Source organism: Bombus pyrosoma, linkage group LG11 (genome assembly GCF_014825855.1).
Source record: "Bombus pyrosoma isolate SC7728 linkage group LG11, ASM1482585v1, whole genome shotgun sequence".
Classification (NCBI taxonomy): Eukaryota; Metazoa; Arthropoda; class Insecta; order Hymenoptera; family Apidae; genus Bombus; species Bombus pyrosoma.
This window is the reverse complement of record NC_057780.1, coordinates 8,897,250-8,921,475: the sequence shown is the minus strand read 5'-3', so window position 1 is coordinate 8,921,475 and position 24,226 is coordinate 8,897,250. Positions and strand designations below refer to the sequence as shown.

General features: G+C 35.6%; 1 protein-coding gene across 1 annotated transcript in view; it reads left to right on the top strand.

Moving 5' to 3' along the window:
• Positions 1 to 24,226, top strand: part of LOC122572681 (UNC93-like protein) — a 55,800-nt gene that overhangs the window by 20,800 nt on the left and 10,774 nt on the right. The window contains exons 3-4 of the mRNA XM_043737971.1: positions 343 to 559; positions 22,487 to 22,649. Of these exons, the coding sequence (XP_043593906.1) occupies positions 343 to 559; positions 22,487 to 22,649 (380 nt within the window). The remainder of the gene's footprint in view (positions 1 to 342; positions 560 to 22,486; positions 22,650 to 24,226) is intronic.

Below are 24,226 nucleotides of genomic sequence, written 5' to 3'. Positions count from 1 at the left end.
ACTATTCAAGTTTCTAGAAAAAGATGCGAAAGAAGAAAATAGTTGCACAAATAAGGAACATAAAATATAATTATATCTTTCCCTGTGACATGTACATATAATATACATAGATATTCATTTATTTCATCGTTTAGAATCAAATTTAAATTATTATATCATATATATATGTTGGTAGTGTAAATACGTGTTAATTAAATCACATTTAACAAGCAAATATCATTTATTCTCCAGATCTGCTCAAACCATTGATACCCAATCAAACTTTATTATTATTTTCAGCGATATTATTGTATCTATATCTCTTTCTCTAATCAAAACTTCTCTATTTGTTTGAATTCCAAGTACTGACCGGAGAAGAGTTCGGCGGTGGCGGGAACCGTACCACGAATTGGAACAAAATCAAGTTCTGTGGAGCAGACTTCTGCGTCCTCGGGAACGGAGCCCACGAGACTCTGGATCGTCCTCCAGAATCTGAGATCTACGAAATTTCTGCGATTTATCTAACTTGTGTAATCATCGCCGTGATCATCGTCGCCCTGTTCGTCGATCCTCTGTCGAGGTGAGTATCAACGTGATCGTACACGCGCCATTGATTCAAAAGGCATCGTAATGCAGCTTTCCATTCTCTATGTGTCGACCTTTAATTTTTTACCTTTGCTTCGACTGGAAATTAATATCGGATATATAAAAAATATCGGCTGCCACTCATAGCAAGTCGTAATAATAAATTTATCGCCGCTATTCGAAAATTCTGTTCCATACACAAGAAGCAAATATGAAATAAGAAATTCTTCAGGGTAATAATGATAACGTTGAAAAATTGCATTCGCGTTATTTATCATTGATAATTCAAAGCTGAATGACTCAAGTGCAATAGGTAGCCGCGCTCATTATGCGGTATGTACAGTAGCTCGCGAAAGTATTCGCAGTTATTGAAATAGTTTATGAATACATTGTTTGTATTATGTACGAAACATTTTCAAACTTCATTAAGATTATAAAGTGATTGACTATCGTCGTTATATTGATAAATTTTGCAACGAATCAGAAAAACGTACATATTCAGTACAATTGTATATTTCGCAAAGATCACAAAAGTATTTAAACAGTCAATTATATTATTAAGTCTCAATATTCAGTGGACCATCGATAAATTAAATGTTTAAAACAGTTCTCATGTTGTATGCTAATTTTTTTATTGATATATGCTCGCAGTAAATATTTTGTAATTTTTCTACACGTTTTCAGATTGGTTTCAAATTTCACCAATATAATCTTAACAGTCTTGTCTTATTACGGTGCCGATGAAATTTGAAAATGTTTCACGTAACGCATACAAAACAGGCTACAATAAACGTTTTCTATGACGGAGTATTCAAGTATACTTTTGCGAGCCATTGTACGCTTTTTTCACGGTCGTTACGATTGACGATTTATTGGGTAGTATGAATCAATGATTCAGTATGACGAAATATAAATACAGGCACGAGTTTGAAAAATCATTTACTAATTATTTGTAATTAGTAACCACACGACTCGGTTCGAGCTTAACACGTGTATGTTTCATTCCTTTTGCTTCGATAGTCGATAAATTACTATTTACCGTATGTTTTATGATTTCTAAGAATATCGGAGAATTATTACATCAACTAACAACGTATCCATCCCTTGCTAGATTTTCTTGCTTTAGAACTTGTTATAATTATAAGACTTTTATTATGCAAAGCGTTCAACGATTTTTACACGTGTGGCACCAGAAAGAATTACTTTCTATGCATTTATAATCGATCCTCAACTCTTTAAGGATGTAGGAATATATATTTTGCATTTAAATTAGAAGTTCGATAAGGCTCGTAATCCTCTAGAGCTATAAGCTGTGTCGTCTTCGAACGACCATATAAGATTTTAGACGCATATAACAGCTTCTGAAAATCACGTGTGGGACTCAAAACAAATTATACGTCGCGATACTGATGATACCCTCCGTTTAAAGGATTTCATTAGGTATGTGTATATCCATGGCGAACTTGAACAGTGAACAACGTCAAGACATAATCGCATTTGAGAAAACTGGCTGCCGGATCGGTTTTGTCTTAACGTCAATATTTGATATCCGTGAATCATGAAATCCTCTTTATCATTTAACACGGGCTAGCCTTACGTTTATTTTTGAGAAAACACTTGAAGCTTCTGCAAGGCTAGTACACCTTGAGTATTACTTCAAGTTAAACAAATATCGACTCGCCTCTAAGATGGATGATTAACGAAATAACCGGTGAAACTCTGTATTTTTCCGTTTCCGTCGTTCGGCTCGTATCCTCAATTCAGTTCCGAACGATACTGTACGATTTTGTATTCTTTCAATGTGGAAAAAAAATAATGAAAGAAAGAATGGTTTAAAAAATTGATGAAATAGCTAACACTATGGAGATCTCTATTTTTATTTTGTAAAAACGTAGTTTCAAGTTCTCGAAGAATTATTGAGGTATCGCCGGAGAAAAATTATTATCGGACGAGACAAGCCCTTAACGATGCTTGCACTAATTTCATAAATAAACGTTATAAGTCTCTAAAAAATTTAGATTATTCGTTTTCGCTTATTCTTAGAATTCACAGTAGTTTACGTAAAATGTACCGATAAGAGTACAAATTCGAATTGAAGTATGCATTCGCGTATTTATCAGAAATTAGGACGTCAAATTAATTTAATAATGTACGATGCACGTGCATACGCACACGCTTATATTCTTGTGCTCGAAGGCATAGTCAGTTGGAATTCAACGGCACTTTACGTTTACCAGGATTATACAGACACTTTGCACGTGTATCGCGTTCGCAAATTATGTGATAAGAGCTCAGTTTCAGACATCTTCGTTTATCAAGCGATTAGAAGTTTAAAGTGACAATGAGATACACAGGGTGAAAATGGTACGTAGTTTCGACGCTGAAAAGAATTTTAATTTCACTATACTCGACAAATTTTTATTTATCCTCTTCTTTTTATCCCATTTAGTACATCAACTTTAAGTGGTTCTAATTCAACAGACCATTCAATATTCGACTGAAAGAATAGACAAACTTCGTGTAATTTACACGCAGCAAATGTTATTGAACTCTTGTTATTTAACAAAAAAATTGTCACCGTCCATGAGTCATTGCCACGACTCGTGGCTGCTTGTCTTTCGGATAAACATAATACGAAACGTAAATAGACAGGGAACAAATGGAACGATAAAGTCGATCATGCACGATCAATGACGTACGTAGAACATTAAACGATTAAATTATCCGAAAACAGATTTTTATTGCGATCTATCCTAGAGAAAGATATCTTTATTTAAGATGTTCAACACATTGTTCCACGTTGTGGACACAAGACGAAATTTACTTTCCCTTAATTAATATTTAATATTTACTCATTACATTATAATATATTACATTTTTATTATAATTTAAATCGGTGTTTGAGTGCTGAAGCAGTGTTCAGTGCCTATAGATACAATAATCGACTACAATTAATTTTATTTTATGTTTGTTTCGCATTTTTCTCTTTCTTTCCTTGCAAATGCCTCAAGAAAACTGTAGAACGAAAATACACGTACTGACTCACGAAATTATTTGAACACTTAGCATAAAAAACTTCTATTTATGTACAATCATGACTGACATACTAGACTGAGTATCATTATAGTACTAATAACATTTGAAAATGTGTTATATAACACATACGATATTTGGTAAAAGTTCTTTACGGTATGTGTTCAAGTACAATCCTCAGCCACTGCATTCTTTTTATACTTCTTTCAAGGAAAATGTTTCTCCACGTGATATGAACAACGACGTCAATCAATAACGACACTGAGTTGTAATTATTAATTTATGTCGAGCCTTGAATGAAATTATGAAACGTACTACGAACTGAATGGACGAGAGCAAAATCCTCGTGGTTTTAACAAACTCGTATAAATCACTGTATTTCGACTGCTAATTTTATCTTCTGCATCGTGACTAATACCTCGTAACACCTGTGATATAATTATAAATTCCAAACTAAACCAAAAAAAGAAGCGAAGTCTTTGTTTCCGTTGGTCTGTGCAGTGAATTGAAATTTTTTAGACTTTTTTTTCCCTACACACCTATCGTAGCATCTGCATATAAATAGCAACCTTCAGACTGAAGAAAAAGAAGGAAAACAAGATAGTTGACGTTTTATTGATCCATCCTTTACATTGATCCTGCCACCTTTCCGATTTAATTTAACATCACCACATCCGTCGAAGCTTCGATCGTTTGAAATTTGTCAATTTTATGAAAATTACCTACCCAGTATTACCTATTTTCAATTTTCTAATGAGTTTTGTAAATGATCCTTTTGTTTAACAACGGCGATAAACCAAATAGCCGTAACATAATTCACTTTATCTGGCGTAATGTAAATATTATGGAAATTTCGATAGATAAAAAGCGCGGAATATCGAGCGCTATATATTTTTATTTATTACGATGATTGTCGGAATACGTAAACTTTGTCTGTTGTTCCACGGCCTCGCCAATAATTTGGACGAAAATCATGTAAACGTTCAGGGTGTCATTGTTTAAGAAAGTCGCTGAGAAAACGAAACGTCACGAATTGGTTTCTAACCAGGATGTAGGTTAACGAAGTTGCTACGCTAGAAATCAATGTCAAAACCGTTTCACTTGCACGGATTCGCTCGGATAAAAAGAAGAAAAAAGAGGGGAGGGAAAAAGTGACAGTTACGTAGAAAAAGAAACGTAGGCGGGTACCTGATTAAATATGAAATCATTCTTCCGTGGCGGACAATAATAACAGTGGTATCTGTATAAGAGAAGAAGATTGAAAGTCAAGAGCATTGGCGTTTCGAAGAAACGAATTCGCGCGGATCCATATGGCTGAGAACACTATCGACATAGTGGAACGGGGAAAAGAGCAAAAGGAAAAAAGCTTCGTCGGCACCGAAATAAATTAAAAGAAAGAAAAGAAAAAAAAGAGAGCTTGGTGTTCCGATCGAATAGATGATGGAAGCATGATGATGCGGTCGGATATTTCCCTGGAAGTTTGCCTACGGCCAAATAAATTACACATATCGTTTCGACAGGCAGGTGTCAACGAAAAAGTGCTTCATGGTTTTGAGATACACGCCTCTTCGTTAAAACGTTCGATGTTTTATTTTATTACACAGGAAAAAATTCCGCATATTTTACTTTTTTCTCTTCCCTTGTCTTTAATCTGTCAAATTTAAACACATACGTAATATGTACCTTCTATATGTATATATATCTTAACGCAATTTCGCTTCGATTTTTTCTTTTCTCTTTGTGGGATAACTTTTTTTTGATCAGTTCGAACGATTGAACATTCTTTTATACGAGATGATTTATCTGTTTATTCGATCGTCGTGCCTTCTTTTAAGATTGTTTTTCCGGTATAATTTTTTGCAGGATAATTTCTCTCCCTAAATCAAATTGACCGCAGGATTATTTTTTTCTCTACAGGACCAGTCTTTTTATTCGATAAGATTACTCGTAAGAAAATCTTCCTATTCAATAGAATTATTCGAAAATTGATTAGCATCTCATGTTATTCGTTCGATCAAGTCAATCGGGAATTATTCTTTTTCCCTGTAACATTGTTTTCCTCGTACGGCAGACTCGACCAAAAATTACCTTCGTAAGATAATTTATGATGTTCGATGGAATCGATCGAAAACGAAATCCTCGTTCAGATGCGACAGTGCATGTTTATCAATGGCCACGAATGTTGATTACGAGTCTCGTAGCTGAATCGAGTTTCCAGAAGCTTCCGGTAGCGGGACGCTTCTTGAAAACTCGCCCACATAACGGAAGAGAAAAAAAAGAGCGAGAAAAAAGACAGTAATGTTTTTTTCCAGGAGTATTACGAAACGCGCACCTTAATAAGCGTGTATCGCGCGAGATCCGTGCAAGATCCCCTCCCCTTCTCCCATTCAGAATCGCTATAAACATTGCTCTGCTCATGATTACAAAATAACGTACATCCGACGCAGGATGCATCGAAGCACGGCGGTTACACAACCACCCACCGCAATTTGTACTTATTAAAACCCGATAAATTTCTGGCTGTTGCCAGCATTGAAGTCTCCGCATGCGAGGGTACATCTATGCACGCTATAGTGCGTGCATTGTGTACTGGCAGACCTAAATTCAAGAAAATGCCTCGAATTAAAATGACTTGGAAATGTAAACGATTCGAATCTAAGGAAAATTAAAAACAGAACGTTTTTTCGTGCGACGATCGTAGGGAGGAAGATAGTAGGGAGGAAACGCGATAAATCATACCTCTATGTTTTATTTTATCTTTATGGGACACCGGTTTAAAAATTCATTATAACGACGTCTGTATGTATCGGTGATTACGAAAGTGATACATGTCATACGCGTATTTCTCGTTCCGTGATATTTAAAGTTTTGCGATTGGTGTATGAACTGAATTTTTGCTTAACGACGCAACAACAAACTCAATTCGGTGGTTCTATTTCTACTTCTTTGCTAAGATGATACTTTTCAGATTATCGTAATGTACGTAGATGTGACGCAAAATAAGCGATAAACTTGTTTTTTCTGATTCTTGACTTGGGCCACTTTCATAATCACCGGTATGTACAGTGGTTCCAATAATAGCTAAATTGCTTTTTATTTGATTCAGTTGATTAAATATCTGTTCTTGCTATCTATCCGTTTTTGAATATTTTATGGTTGATTAACTGTCACAATGTTATTTATACGAAACTTGTTGGATTTACTACGTAGTTCTCTAATATAATATGTCTTTGTATGTGGCATGACGTTTTTCTTAGATTGATTTAAGTTACGTTAGAATTACTTTCTTTCAACCATTGACAAATGTAGGCTTGTCGTGCTCATTCCTTGTCCCCGTATCTTCTTTTATACACTTTTTCACAGCGGAATATTTAAGTAGAATTGTTTTGAAAACGCTGGATATTTTAAAAGATAGGCGACTACGCTTGTATAAATTATTCTGGAACATTCTCGACTTTAAATGTAAGTGGTGTACGTTTATTAAAAACATGCTTTTAGAAAAAAGAATTGCATACAAGTATAAAAAGGCACTACGAAACGCGAGAGCATGAAAGTAAAGAAATTTCTTCAGGACGATTTCTACTCAACGTTGTAATTATACAACGTTCCTTGACACGCTTGTACATTTATTTACTCGGTTGCCATACCTTATTCGTATCTCCTCGAAGAGGAAAAAAACGTATAAGACGAGCTGTAGAAAGAAAAAGAAAGTGAACGGTATTTTTGATTACGTAAATAAATTTCACCGTAAAATAGATTACGAAAATGTTGTCTTCTTCGATCAAAACACGATCGATTGGAGCTATGAATATGTTCGTAAACATCTAGAGAATCTAATGTAATACCTGACACCTCTAAATGTTCAAATATACTTTAATCATCGATGTGGTATATTCGTCAACAAACACTGCTTAATCTATGGCTAATATTGACAAAATTGATACAACAAAAACTCAAATATATGTCCATACATATGTATGTAGATATTCGTTTTCGTCATACATTCTTGCACGAAAGAATGAATAATAAAATATGATACGATAACTAGCATTCACAAGAATATTACATACGATAATATTATCTCTTATTGTCATATGGTATGAATTACGTATATATTATTATACAAAAGTACAGTGATACATTTTAAAATTCTGATAATACGTTTTATGAGATAGCGAATTTAAACCCCCACGAGCTATGAAATTAAATAAACAATAATTATTAAGAAGTTTGTTTTTTAGCAATTTACCATGAAGAATATATTTAAAAAAATAGGGATTAATTTATAATTTATATTTCATCGATTAGATTTTCCCTGAAATAATGAATACTTTGTATAATCCTTCATTCTCTTGACATCAAAGATTCCATTTTTATCAAATAACTCGATTACCTCACTTCGTACTATCCGCCATCCCTATTTTCCTTATCTCAAGCTATTTATTATTGTTTCTTCCTGTCTTCTTTTCGGCAGTTCATTTTATATGTGTTTTGTAACAACTAAATTATCAATGAAACTTCACAGAACTTACAAGTCAAGAAAAATGACGAACAATTAACATCGTGAAACAAATATCCGAAGATTCGTTCCTACGTAACACATTGCAAAGATATAACGTGATCACTTGCCAGTATGAAATCATTATGATAAATTCCACAAGACATTTGCACGGTACTGCATCTGTGTACGCCAGTTACCAAAATATAAATCCCGTTACTCCCGTCATTTCTCGTGTACTTACACTGTGGCGCCAACGACTCGGCCCAGCGCAGCGACCGAATAGCTTCCGGCAAGTGATCGAGTCATATAAGCGAGCCGGCCGGCCTGTCGGAGATTTGTCATTTCGAGCATCGGTGATCTCAGGATTCGTGACTTCGTGACCAGCAAACCGTCTCGAGCCGAGATTTACAGGCTGCACAGAATTTTTCCCGATCATCCGATGTCGTCATTTGCATTTCAATCACGCGCTGTCCGTAGACACAGGGCAATATTATTTGTATCTTTTCATAACAGTACATACTACCTCGTCCACCAAGGACGTCTGTCCTCTTATCCGGACGTTGGCAACGTTCTAATGATATACCGACGCTAAAAATATTAATAGCCGCGCACGCGGGAATGCTGATTTTCTATTGGCGTTGGTGACGCTTGATCATCGATACACCAACGTGCGTGTCGCTTTAAACATTTGCATATGCATGGGGTCTGTACCGTTTTCAGTGATAATTAATGCGTCTGGCCTTCCAACTCTTTAGATCGAAGCGATATCTTCCCATGGCAAGTGTGAAAAACGGTGACGACATTTCTATCGCTTCATCTACAATTTACCAGTCGCTGGGAGAATCTCATGCGTGATCTAAACGTGTCAACAAAAAACAAATTATCGCGGGCCGTTCTCACAATCTACGTGAATGAAATGGAAGATTCGTTAAGAGGAGGAAAAAAATGGGCATTAGCGCGGTTTAGGTTTAGATTCGCGTGGTGGCAGTTTTTTGTTGTAATCAACGGTAGTCTTCGCGGTTGACCCCGAAGAGCAATTTTAAGGTAGACGTTTACAGGAAATCTTAAAGGTGAATAGGAAAAGGTATATTTTTAACACGTAGAGAATTTTATCTTTTCATGGAGCTCGGGCATTGCGTAGAAACAGGAAGATTAGAAGTTATAGTTGCGAGTCTTCTTCAAATAACACATCTATGTATCGCTATTACTACATTTCAAATTTATGAGCTTCTGGTATCGAACTATGGAGAAACCAGAAGATCGTGAAAATTATGAAACTATATAGACTATGTTATATAAGGAGAATCGTAGAACTAAGTTTCGAAGGAATTAGAAAATTACGGAGTATTTGAAAATTATGCAGGCTATTTTGTATAATGAGAATTATTGAATTATAAAAACTACGAAGAAATGAAGATAATTGTATGGTGTAACGAACTTGCAAAATTTATAAAATACCCTACCTGATATCTTTATATAATCCTCGTACTCCTAATAGTTCCATTGTTAACGAATATATTGTCGCTTTGTAAAATACGCTGCGTGGCAATTTGCAAATTTGTTTCGTTCGTAATTCGGACCTGAAACGACATAATAAAATTAAGTTAATGAGTTGATCGATATTCGAAAGTTGTCTAAAAGCAGTTTGAAGGCAAGATAGAATAGTAAAAACTATCATAGTTACGTATAAAACGTGTTCGATGTTCATAATCTCGTAAGATTTTCAGAAACCTCTATGCGGTTATTATTTAGCAATTAGAAATGGATTATAAACACAAACTGTTATATTATATGTATCGTGTTTTAAGTTCCTTCGCGTTTTAAGTGACATAAATAAATCATTATGATTGTAGTTTACGGCGTGAATAAGAGGAATCGTTCGAGTGCGAATTTTACGATTCTTTATGAATTACGTAAAAGCTAGACCATTATATACCGTGGATCCATGCTTCATTCATAGAATCGTTCAGATATGAGCCTCGTGTTCATGATTGTAGTCTGATTTACGATCGTACCTCACAATATCGGAGCGGTTGGAAAAATTGTTCTTTTCCTCTGTCGTGTTATTCACGTCAATACGTCATACTAATTCGTGTAAATACGTAAAATCGAACATTTTTACAGAAATTATTATATCATCATTATTATATCAGATAATAATCATTAAAATGAAATTGTAACATTAAACATTTTTATTTGTCCTATCATCCTTTAAATCGACTTGGTTTAGATGCGATTTCCATTAAGTCTATTTCGTGATCCTGTTTTAGTAATAATTCACGTTTAACATTTCACATCATCAAAATCAAGTTAGTATGAAATCAACATTTTATTTGAACTTTTTTGGTAGCTAAGTTTGAAACAAAATTACTTTTATGTAACCATTTTACGCTTGATATTATGACACAGTTTTTTATTACATATACGTTGCAATTTATATTACACACTCTGTTGCGTGTGTTATTATACTTGAGTAAATTGTTAATTAATCGAACGATAAGCGTATTTGTTTTCATTAAAACTGGTCTAACGTACCACCATAAAACCGCCAGAAATTTTATTATTAATAATTAGTAAAAAGAAAAAAAAAAGGTTTCATCGCAGATTAAAAAATCCCTAACCCAGATCTAAGAAATTTCAAATGAATTATTTCTATTTAAATTAAACACGCTGCATAACACGATAAGTTTTCCAACGTAGCTGTAGCAGGAGCTCCTTTGTCTCTCCTTAGTATTGGTGTACATAGTTGCCAGGAGAAAGGAATATCTCTTGTGCCAGAAACACTTGACTACTTTCGATTTCCGGCAGTCTGCGCTTTGATGAACATCCAATTCATCCTCGGTCGATTCACCTGCACAATAACAGAGCGCAACACGCATTCCACGTGCTGCGCGTGAAATTGCACGTTTGATGATTCTGCGATTCCATTGGAATTCCGATTCCTGGAAAGATTAAGTTGCGATCGATCACAACCACGATCCTCCGTAATTCCGAAACGAGGTAAACGATTCTGCGCGATCGGCCTCGGAAATTAGCGAGAAATAACTGTATATGTCTCAGCTGTCATTTTCCATTGACAATGTAATACAGACACAAGCGTTTATTAGCTTCGCTTTTTTACGTCTGTAATCATGTTCTTACGCCAATCGCATATGGATGATTTTGGTTTCTTCACCGATAATGTATCTACTCGTTACAAACGTAACTTGAAGTTTCACGCTCGTTAAGAACATATTTCTTTTGGATGCAATTTTTAACGTAGCAATTTGCGATCTACTCAAATAATTTGTAGTCGTGTCTTCTAGTGTAAGCCTTCTAGCGTAGGTCGTAAGTTTTCTTAGCGTCGATTAAGTAACGTCGCGAAAAATTGACCTCCGGCTTTCTCAAATAATTTTTTATATATTGATTTAAATATATATATTATATATATTGATTGATCATTTTAGTCTTGTTCGAATGCAAGAAAATTCCAATTGTTAACTCCAAGAAAAAAGAATCTTTCTTCCAATTATTTTCTTCGGATAATATTTCTTTCTTTGATGTCTCTAAGTTGCAATTTTTTCGAGCAATTCTTAACGTCAGTGTATCTCTTTTCACATATTTTTAATATCTAACGTTGCAACTTGTAAATTTCTCAAATACTTTTTGTCGACAATGTCTCTTCCACGATTTTCCTCCTTTTCCTTATACTTTTCAATAATGGATCTCTTCAAGTAGCTTCTACGACCTTCTAGAGTACTTAATTTCCTTAGGTTACTATAGATTACTATTTGCATCAATTTTGACGCTCGTATTATTGTTATATTAATCATCATTTGGTTTCTACCACGCTATAAACAATTTCACACTACAGATTCGGATCTTAAGAAGATTTCCTGGACGTTTTTATCTAATTCGTCTGAAACGTTCTCAATAGGATTTACATTGAAAAAGCAACACGTAATAATTGTAATTCATTACGTCGTGTTACTGCTGCTCTTTATTACAATATCATTACCAATAGCTAACGTGTCGTATCGTATCGCACAGTTCTCGACTTATCGTTCCAAGTCCATACTTGAATCGGCGCAGTTGCTTCACCAGCCAACCGTACTGTGTTATAACGGTTCAGAAGCCATTCCCGTGTGCATGTTGCAAGAGCAAAATCATCAGTGGGAAACTTTTGCACGGTAGATACACAGAGGCTGGCCGAGGAGGTCTTCGAGTTTCCGATTCACTCGCCAGCCCGTTTCCATCAGCTCTAGTCGCCTCTTATTCTTTCCTCCCGAGATAAAGCGATTCTTGCTGACCTTGCCGCATTGTTACGACCGCTGGTACCATGGATGACGTTATAATGGCGCTTAATGACGCTGGATTTTCTCTCCTTTTTATTTTTGCGCGCGTTAGCGATCTCCGTACCTGGCGAGAGCAACACACCGACACACGAAAGTATTTTATTAGCGCTCACCATAGAAAATCTTTGCGCGTATATCGTATGTACGATAGAGCCTTCCTTATCCGGACTAACAGGGGGACAAACCTGTTCGGATAATGCAATTTTCGGATGATAGAGCTTTCGTTTTTCTCCTATGAAATTTCATTTATTCCAATACGCGTTAAGATTAATCGACTGATTCTTTCAATATTTATGCATCCCGTGTCTATTTTCGCTGTTAAGTCATATAATGATATCAACGTAAGCAACTGCATAGAGTTACATTCTTCCTGTACTTTGAAATCATCGGAGTTCTTTATGCTTCGGCATGAGAAGACAACTCTTCGTTACCACTTTCGGTGGCTGTTTTCATTCGTACGAAATCCTCGTTATTATCGTCTCTATCGAAATGAAATCGTTTAATTACACGAGTATATTTAAGGTTTTCCTACCGCTGATTCGAGTAATCTACGTGCTTTAGATAATTTTCGATATCATGCTCTTGTTTTCTAATATCTGTGACCGTGGCTTTTCCAACGTTATACGCTTCTGCTAATCTTGTTGCACTTACATTACAACTTACCTCGTGTTTTATTCCGATAGCTGAAACGCTATTAGTTTCATACTAAACTCATACAATTAGAATACACTCGATCGAATAAAGCAAAGAGTACATTGTATACGAGCATTAATCAAATATGTATAGAATTTGAAATGGAAAAACGTGATCTCTCGATGAGAAACATTATGCTTTGATAATAGACGGTTCGAATAATAGAACGTTCAGACATTAAGGTATTCGTATTAGGGGAGCTTTATTGTATTATACAAAATATCCATTATCACTGTAACATCCATTTTAACGTTAATGGATATCGTATAAGATTTATGAAACTCTCAGGAAATATTAATTTTTTTGACATTGTATTTTAACACTTCTTTGTTCGGAATAGTACGAGGAATCAATAAATGCGGAAGAAACTGTAAGGTTTTATTAAAAAAAAAAAAAGAGAGAAGAAAGGTACAATAGCACTTTGTAACTGCGTTAATGCAATTGTATAAAAAAAATCGATTTACGATGATAGAACTTGATAAAGAATGCAAATTGTTCCTCTACGATCTTTTTCTGTTCGCAATGGAAACAGAGTTATAACCCGGCCCAGTTTCTAGACTCGCTGTGCATAATAAAATCAGCCATTCACGCAGTGTGTCAGTATTCCTCAACGGTGGAAGTCGAATAAATGAAAGATTCGTAACACCGTGTGTTCTGCAATGATTCTGCAATCGCTATTCTGACTGAGTTCTACTATCGACTGGCATAGTGGTCGCGACTAGTGTTGCAACTGCATATTACGTAGATCGGAAAGTTTTGTCGCTTTTACTCGTACATACGTTTATTGGTTTAGGTTTAGCAGTTTCTGTCAGGTAACGAAACATTCGAGCGAATACTTCTCCCAGTTAGATATCTCAATCGGAATTATTTTATTGTTCGATAAAATAGGAGCGAGATCGAATTATCGTAACAAGCACATATATTAAATATAAACATTTTCATGGTATGAAAAAATAGTTCATCATATTGCTACAAACACTTTGATTTCTTCGCGCCACGTAAAATTATGCGATCTAAGTTGAAGAAGAAAGATAGCAAGAACAAAGATATCGGACGAATCTTTGGAATTCCCTTTCATAATCACAATACTGAAAAACAGAATTCGATATCTAATGTAAATTAAGTGGAAAAAAATTGCAAATACAACGTTGCCTTAACGCAATGCTGATTCTTATTATCAATGAACTAATCGCGTGAAAATTCACTGTTCGAGGAGAAACTGTCGGAAATATACCGAGGAAATCTCTGTAAAAAGAAAAAAAGAAGAAACGGGAGAAGTCAAAATAACGACATTCTTTTCGTAAGATTCATTCTGTAATTTAGTACTTGTGAATGGAACGACGTATTTACTTTCCTCGTTCACGGTATCGCGATAAATATCAAAAGAAAAATTCGAATTCTTTCGCTTGTAATTTATAATTTTATGATTATATGATTAATAATTTTAGCTCATCTTTCGTTCAGACTTTTAATTATTACAATTGAAAATCACCTGACAATCATCGAAAATTGTTGTGGCTGGAATATCGTTTGTTCATGCATATTTTTAGTTCATTCTTCATGCATTTCTCTAATTCCACGCTTCCTGTATCATTAAACGATTCGAACAATGAAATACTTGCCGTGAAGAAGGTATCTTGTTGCGTACATCAACGATACTTGTGCCGCATTTTACCTATCCTTATAGAATGCAATTATGATATCGTCTCTTTCATCGATTGAATGGAGTATTGTGAGACCGTGACATAAATCATAGCGTCGGACAAATAAAAATGTAATTTCCATTAGGTAATAATAGTTTCCATAGCTCGTGTGTGTGAAAAATAAAGAAGTTAATTTTTCCTGTTTTTACTGTAATATCGTCGTGCAATTTTGTTCCTATTATTTACAAAATTCTTTACGGTCTTTCGATTGTTCTAGTTTTCAAATCTTCTCATAACGCTTGCAAATAAGATAAACATTTTTACAGCGTATTGACGTTTGTCTGTATGGCGGTTGGTAATCTGTGTCGCGAAAATTTAAAGTGCAAATTTAAAAATGCAAAAAAGGAAAATACAGAGATTAGATGAAACGTGAAAACACGAAACGTAATATTTCTGTTTTGTTAATAATATCTATCGATATTTGATCGATGAAAACCCAATTCTCTGCTTAGCTTCTATCTTTTTAGTTGCGGTCGTAAAGATATGAATTTGCTTAAACATCCGCGTCTAGCAATTTCTAAGATGTCGGATAAAGTATAGGTTTATAAATTATTGACTTGATTGAAATATGGTATATAAAACAAATTTGTACAGACAGGTAGAGGAAAGGTGAAGCAGAGAAATCTTATCTTCGATAAGCATCGAGCTATTTCTGCTTGAACTTGAGAACAAACAGGAACAAAGATAGTTACTACTCTTAATGACTAGTCTCCTTTGCTTTTCATTCTTCTTTCTTGTCTCTTCTTGCTTCTCTCCTTTTATTCCTTTTCCTCGCCTCTTCTCTTGCTTGTCTTCATTCCACTCTTTCCTTTTTCGTCTGCTCCTTGTATTCCTTCTCTTCTCAGCTCCTTCTGTCTCTTTTCTTCCTTCGTCTGCTTCGTTCTCTCGCATCCATCCACCGTTCAATTTTCCACAAATGCGTAAAAATCGGCCAGTCTACGATTATCGCAATCATTCCCCTTCGCAACGAACATTTTCTCATATTTCGAGAACAATAAGGATTCGGTTTTCCCAGAAAAAAGAGGATGATTCACGTTTCTCGTACGTGACGTTCCATAAAATTCGAACACGTATCGATATTAAATCCGTATATATATATCTATCTATCTATACTAAGGTGGCCGGAAACCCGAGCGACCTTGCATTCGACAGAAGCTACTTAAACGCTTCGACGTTGTTTTATCGTGGTGAACGGTTTCGCGCGACCGATGTTTTCCACCTCGCGTTTGTCACACACACGTTTACGATCGATTAACGGTCCACGGCTAATACTTCATTCCATTCCGCAAACATATTTATGATCACTCCTTTTTCCTCTTTTCCTTCGCTTCTTCTTCTTTTTTTTTTCTTTCTTTCTCCTTCGTTCATTAGATATATGTAGATATGTATAGTTAACGCAGCTAGAAATGCAATCGGTAGCGGACTATGAGTCAGACATTCTTGAATTATGTATTTGGATTAGCCGATGGCTTGTTTAATGTTTACAAGCTGACACATTCTAGTTAGAATGTTCACGTGCATGACTTGCACGTACGTTGACATTCGTACCGCGCACTGCACAATCGCAGACCAGAATCGAATAATATTTAACGTTCGACAATCTCGAGTCAATAAGGCCTATGATTTGTATTAAGTATACGATGGTCAGTGGTAGATAAAGGACAGTTTAAGAAGTAAATGAAAAAATATATCGTTATAAGTTTACGGAATTAATTAAATTAGTGCAAAGTGTAAAAATGCACGAAATACGTACTGTGTGCAAAGATATATATAGCGTGCAAAATGTAGCACCCAGCACAGTACTTAGATAAAACAAATTTCTGTATAGATTCTCTGTTTCTTTATTTGTTTTCGTAGTAAGACAAACTTGCGTAAACATCCGCGGTGTAGTTACAAAGAAACATTTTCAGATATCATTAGCGCGTTAAGGCTAAGGTCGGAGGTAAGTTTCAGATCGACGCCCGCGTTATGTTCGGCATGCGTTTGACTCCGACAGGAGTTCACAGTTGGAATCGCAGAAAAAATAGAATTTTTTTGTGTTTACTCGTCAGACAATTATATCACATACATGTTAATGTTTAAATATCAACGTCATCGCGAATAACGACCACGAATGATATAATCGTTATTGTTGAGGGTATTAGATGTACGAACAGAGGAACGCGTGGATAAATTGTAAGGTAGAAAATATATTTTAATACAGTGTAAGTACAAGTAGGAATATAATTTGAGCTGGTCCAGATCCGAAGCCATCGTCACCTGTCTACCGTCTATGGTCTGCCTTCGTCCCAGTCTATCGTCTATACGCTGTCGATGGCTTCGGTGCTTGAGAAAATTAAAAAGACCAGTTGCAGAATTTTCTTAGGAGCGGTGACCACTTCAACAGTTATAAATTCGTTTGTTCGGAATTTCCTAATTGAATTACATAAAAATTTTAATCAAAGATATGTATCCAAGCGATGAAATAATCTGGAACAGTAGTTTGGTGTTTGTTAGCAGATCGATTCGCAGAACAGTGCGAGTTAGAGCTACTTTAACGGAAATATAGTACGTAATATTAGGTTCGCGAACGTGAACGTTGACTCGTGGCGGTCGATGAAAACCTTGCGCAGGGGCAGGAGGATTTTATCTGGCACTTCCTCTCAACCGTCTTGGGAACTATGTTAATGAACATGATTGGCATCGTATTTAATGACGATATCTAACTGTTTGATTCTTGGAAGATCTTTATTTTAATAACGCTGTTAAAAATTGTTCTACGTAACTCGATGTTACTCGGTTCTTTTCGAAATGAAAGTAGCTACGAAAATATTCTTGTTACGTCCTATTGTTAAATCGTATATATCGTTTTATTTTATGTCTTCTCGTTTATGCTGTCGAATTAATATTACGTTGATAGCACCTAATAAAAATTTAGTAAATTTATTATATATTAAGGCAATAAAAACAATTGTTATATGAAAAAGGATACATCCACACTAACGATTCGATAAACACATAATAATGTAATATTTTCTACGAGAACGGCTTCATATTTGTTTCGTTCTTAATAGAGCTGTTTCTTAAGAATGATTAAAATGTCGTAGAAAAATGAGTGACGAGTTTCACGTAAAACTCTGTTTGTCGTTCGACGTTGAGAATGGAAATTATGCTCGCGAGTTCAGGAGGAAAGAAACAATACAGAACGATTTTCGCGTAACTAGGTTTACGTAAATCCTTGCCGGCGAACTTTCGATTACCCAGACATCCAGTATCTAGCGTGTAATTAATTTACTGCTGTTCTCGAGTTCAATTCAAAAGACTATGTTAAGCCTCTTGTCCGGGAAATTTAGCGCTAAGAACGTAACCAATTGTACGCTATTCGCTTCCGTTAAACATATTTCATTACGATTTTGTGTTTCTTCTCATCTTCCACGTAAGTCACTTATACCACGAAATTCGTCGTATTTTAAGGCAACAACAAGTCTTAAAACTTTCTCAAAACAGCGTACGGTGTAAAGCATACATATATTTGTCAAGTGACCAGAATATGTTTGTCCCTGATACAACTAGCGAGACTCGTTTCTACCGATGATTGGCCATTGCAAAATCTTCAAACAGACATCGATGACTCTGAGAATTGGTAAGAAAATGTAAATAGAAAAGTATACCTCAGCGATGAAAAAATGTGTTAAGATTCAAGGTTTCGTTCGAACCTTTTTACGTTAGAATAAAATTAATTTACAAGTTCATTGGAAAGTAATACACGTATCTTCTCTTTAAAATACGATAATAATAAAAATAAGATAAATATAGGAATATTATAGATATATTATAATAAATATACCAAGTAAGCTATAAATCATATAAATATATAAGACAGATATGTTTAGTAGATTCGATAATAGATTTCTAAACTTTCAGAAGAATGTACAGATTTTCTTGTTTTAACTCTTGATATCTATCACGAACGCACTCCATTTGAATTTTATTTTAATACTACCTTGTGGCAATAATACCATCGCGACGTAATTATTTATAATCATTACGAACGATAATTTTTCTATCCTTTATCCGTTACTCAATGATAATAAAACACAGAAGGCCGCTTGTTTAATTTCGTTAATTCGACAATTTCAAAAAGATATACCGCTGCGAGATCTTACCCATTCTTGACCATTCAATGGTTTAAGGGTTAATAATCGCCAGAAATCCAAACAACACAGATTCCTCGGGTCGTAAAACGTACCTCTGAATGCTGACCACAAGAAGATGGCCACGGTCGTTTAGCACCAGGCCGTTTAAAATTTATTTGGCGAATTGGCGAACGTCGCCCGAGGCTGCAGCGACTCTAAAAACCTCGGCTTCTCTCGTACGTCGGCCGGGTTGCTTCGTTCCACCGACTTTCTTCTGGCTGCTGAATCGCCGATCCCTCAGCCCCCTCAGGGTAGATCGTATTCAAGTGATCCGTGGCTAAATTTAGCGGCAGGATAATTTACCGGATTCTGTTGAACGGCTCTTTTACGAGTGTTCGCCTGCCTCTCTGCCTGACATGCTCGCCATCAGGATTTCCGCGATCTTTCTCTCTCGAAATTATCGACCTTCGTAGCCGATCGTGGATCCAGGGACTCGTGTAAAAATCCACCCTCTCCCTTCGTTCTCCGGCTGTGTTACGCGTTCGAACGTGTACACGCGTTTCACGTTCCACTTGAATTCGGAATTTTCTTTCGGTGAAAAAACCGTGACAAAAATTTGAACCGGTTTTTCGCCGAGATATAACGAACGTAGCCAGCCTTCATCGCGAAACGAAGCAAGTACGTACTACCACTTTGTACGGTGTACGGTGTACGTACAAGGTGTTCCACGTGAACGGGTCAAGATATAGCTACGGAAAGATAGAAGATAGAGAAGAAAGTTTCATTAGGCGAGATTCAGTGGTCTCGGACGATAGGCGATTTGACGTATGTAGACATTTTCGAAATGGACGATTATTTTCGAGATTCTTTATTCGTCATCCGTATTTTTCTAAATGGAGTTACGCAATTTTTCGTATAGCGATCGACGCTATCTTTAATTCCGCTACGCTCATTGGATCGTTCTCTTTCGTTGTTCGTTTCTTCTTTCGTTGAAAATAGCGTGAAAAGAATCATCGTTGATTCATTTGAATTTTTGCTTCAATGTTATGCTAAAGCTTTTCTCCAACACCTCGTGCAAGACTTTACGCTTACTAAAACGACAGTGAGATCGGCATATGCATAAAAATTGGAGAACTACGATAATAAATGTACACGAGAATACTTCGCAGAAAGACTTACGTCTTTCCCAGTTTTCCACTTCGTACATTTTACGAAATTAAATTTAACGATATTTATCTTCTAAGCGAAGTTACACTCTGCCAAAGTTACACACTGACTGCTACGAAGTAGCGACTAAATATCTGAAATTCAACGGGAAGATACCAAGGTGGCGAAAAGCTTCGATTTTCTTCGCTTTCCAGATAGCAGATAAACGACACTTTTAGGTTGTTTGACTCAGTTGCGTGAAACATCCTGTATATGCACGTTAAGTCTGTTTCTGTGCGTATAAATGTACAGAGTTCATTCGAGGGAATTTTCAAGGAGAAGTTATTTTGTGCACTATGTTTTTGTGAGACGAACGTATCGCAAGATTGCAATGCTACGCTTAAGCTTTTCACGTCTGATTTGGATAAACTTGAACGTTAAAGTATACCGAGACTAGAATTTTATATCGTGCCACTTGTAAGTAAAATTACTCCTTCGATCAACCGGTCGTGTCTTCGAGAGACGAACGTTCGTTTTAATGAGCCTGCGTCTTGTAAATGTAAAGTTTATTGCTCATTAAGTGTTGGTTTGCTTTATTACAGCGTAGATTGAAGATTCTGACGAAGATGGAACGATTAACAACGAATCTCTTCCTCTGCTCTGAACCTATGAAAAATGACTGATCCTGTCGTGTAATCAGAAATTTAATTACAATATATCTTTATATAATATGTTACTAAACAGTATAAGCATTGTTTTCTTAACAACTGTTTGTTGTTTTTTAAATAGTTTCATCGTTACTTTTCCGTAAAACTTGTTTTTTTCTTAGCAATAGATTCCTGGAAACGATTTTTATAATCTTCTGGAATATCCAGCTTCTTGTAACAAAAACAACGTTTCGTAAAAATCAAAATACCAATAAGATGATTTATCTATTATCTCAAAATAGAAGATCTTTCCTTTCTGTTGGAAAATAACACTCCTTCTATAGATTTCGTCAGATATTTATTTTTAATTCATCAAATATATATTCACCAAATAAACGTATAATTTACGGCATATAACGAATTAAATCGACAAATTAAAACTGCCATCGACAGCTTCTCGAACGATTCAATAGCTAGAACGGTTACCTTTTACCGCATGGTAATTAACTGACCTTTGATAAAAATTAAACTACGCATAGAGAGATTTCTAAATAAAGAAAGATGGGAATTCGAATTACCTTTGTCTCGTTACCTGCAACTGTCTAAACGATTATAATCTGTCGCAGGTGTTTCGAGAGAAATGTTGTGCGTATGTAACTGTAAGAAGTGTTACAAGTTAATGCTTCAAGTGTCAGAAATCATATTTCAAAACAGGAAATACTTGTGTTTGTCTTTGGCGAATTCTTTTTGCATATCGTGGTATTTCCATCACGATTAATATATTCCAACTGGTTGTTAATCAATCTACGGGCGTTCTACTTCACTGATTCCTGTCAACATTTCGCAATACGTGCATTTCGAATCATGGGAGTATCAAGGCTCCATTGACAAGCTCTACTGTCGCAGGCGTTCGAGATTACTTATTTAGCATAGGAAACTGGCACCACAAATGTAGAGCCAGATAAGTCTCTACAACAATACACTTACGGTTTGATTGCGTTGTTACGCTATTTGAAAACTACAGGATTTAAGCTACGGTTAAAAGAGCCACGTTCTTTTAGCCGATAAAACCAGACACTTAATCCTAGATCTAAATAAAACTAGAATTTTGATAATATAAAATTGTATGAAAATATTTTGAATTTTCGTATTTATTTTCTCGTAAGAGAATGTGACATATCATCGTGTTCCTTCTCCGTAGCTTTTTCCTATTACGTTCGAAGATGTAAAAATACCGATTGTCACAACGTTTCATGATATTTATCGTCGCAAATTATAGATTTGATTTCTTGCCAAACTTTATTTATCACTTACACTTCCGAGGATTCGCATTTTCCGATCTCACGGCTCATCTTTCACTTGGACTATTGAGATATTCGTCAAACACCGAGCATAGTATTTTCAATTATCGAACAGTAAATATCGAAGAACCAGTAAGAATGGATTTATCATAATCTTTTCCTCCTCTGGTGTTTATTTATTTTTCTTCCAAATTTAAAGACGGTGAAGTCTAAAGGTGCACGACGTTCTATCAGGAATTGACGAAAATCGCCGAAATTAACAGACATCCGTTTCTACCGCGACACGGACAATTTTCACTTCCGACACTCGCGTCGTTTACCATTTCTGTGTCATTTCCACTTGTCGATTATGTCTGCAACCTCGAGGCAACTTCTCAAATTAGTCGCGCGACGAGAGCTTAGACTTAATTCGGACGGAATAAGGAGAGTCTTCCTCTTCTCTGTTGCAGGTACGGCGAGAAACAAAGAAAAGTGGACAGTCAAGAGCTCAGTGGTATACAATTGCTCTCGGCAACTGCTTATCAACTGAAGAAGCCTTATCAGCAGCTCCTTATACCAATCACAATATGGATCGGCATGGAGCAGGCGTTCATCGGTGCAGACTTTACACAAGTGAGTAATTAGCACTGTTGACAACTTCTACGAAACTCTAATTTCACACCGATATAATCGAACGATGTCTTTCGAGCAGAAATAAGGAGAAAAAAAAAAACACATTAGCTTTTCGTCTTCGATGCAAGAATTTGATTTTTATTTAATAATCTATGAACGAGATTTTCTCGATGGAGAATGCTTAATTATTGAAAGCACGATGTCGTCGTACGTAATTACACAAATACTCATTTTGTGTATAAACAATGATTTATATAATAGCACTTACGAATATTCGTTTTAATCGAGATATTATAAGATCGATAAGATATTAAGTTTTGACGTAAGCGTAAACTATTTTTTATTTTTTATTATTTTATCGTGTTTTATATATCCGTATATTTATCCCATATTTGTTATTCTATTATTTTTATAATCTTCGTACGAGCGTCAGTATCATTCGTAGCTGTTATTGTTCAATTTTTATAACATGCAGTCTGCGATTTATTTATACGTTCTAAGCGTATTACGATCGTTCGACAACGAATTCTTTCTCCGTGTAAAACTTTCTCTACGATCTTGCGACGAATAAACTAACAATTCCAACGCGTTTTATTGCGTTTGGACAAAAACCACGCATTTAAGGATTAAGTTAACGAGTTTCCAAGAGTTCGACGATATATTGTCCGACGGTTGCTTAACGACTCAGGCAATTATTTACGACTCACGAGGCAGAACAATCGAACAACAATGAGATTCGTATAACTTCGCCCACGCTGCTCGTTACAAAATGAACGAGCCCGTTGTCGGTGGAAGCTTGGTTCGATAAGACATCGATTACGAACCAACTATTATGCATTCGAGAATGAATCTCTTCACGTCGAAGGAACCGAAGCGAAGAATCGAGACGATCTCGTGAAACGTGACCGACCATTTAAAAGTATAATAATATTGGTTAGAATAATGGTTTACGCAGAATTATCCAGCCGATTATCCAAGAATTCTTCGTTGCTCGTTTCAGAAATTTGCAACACAATTTCGATGCTTCCACTCTGGCATATCGTAGCAAAATAAATAATTTTGTAACAGTAACATTTCTTTAGCAGAACTTTTATCATTAATTTTTATCATCGGTATATGTTAGAACTTGGTTCGCCTGCATTCCATTTATTCGCATCTCGTTGCTTGCGTTTTATTACAACTTCATTTACCGCGACGAGGTTTAATAGTTAATGGCCGATTAACCGAACTTTCGCCGATTAAATCCACTTACGTATCCGAACGTGAGCTCGTATCGCGTGAACCAACGACGATAAATAGCAAAGAAACGTACGACGAGTTATACGGATGACGGATATTCATGAAAATTTATATTTTTATAAACGAACTGGTTTTGCAATAAATTAAAAGATCAGGACCTAGCCAGAGATTCGTTTCACTCGTCAAATTTTATAACTGGATACTGTTAACACTAGAACTACCGATAGTTAACACGAAGCTATTTCTTCAAAAAATACGTAACGATAGAATATTTTTATATTTATTGATTTATTACTTTCATACAGAAGCAATTCCATGTTATGTAGTACATTTTTCGT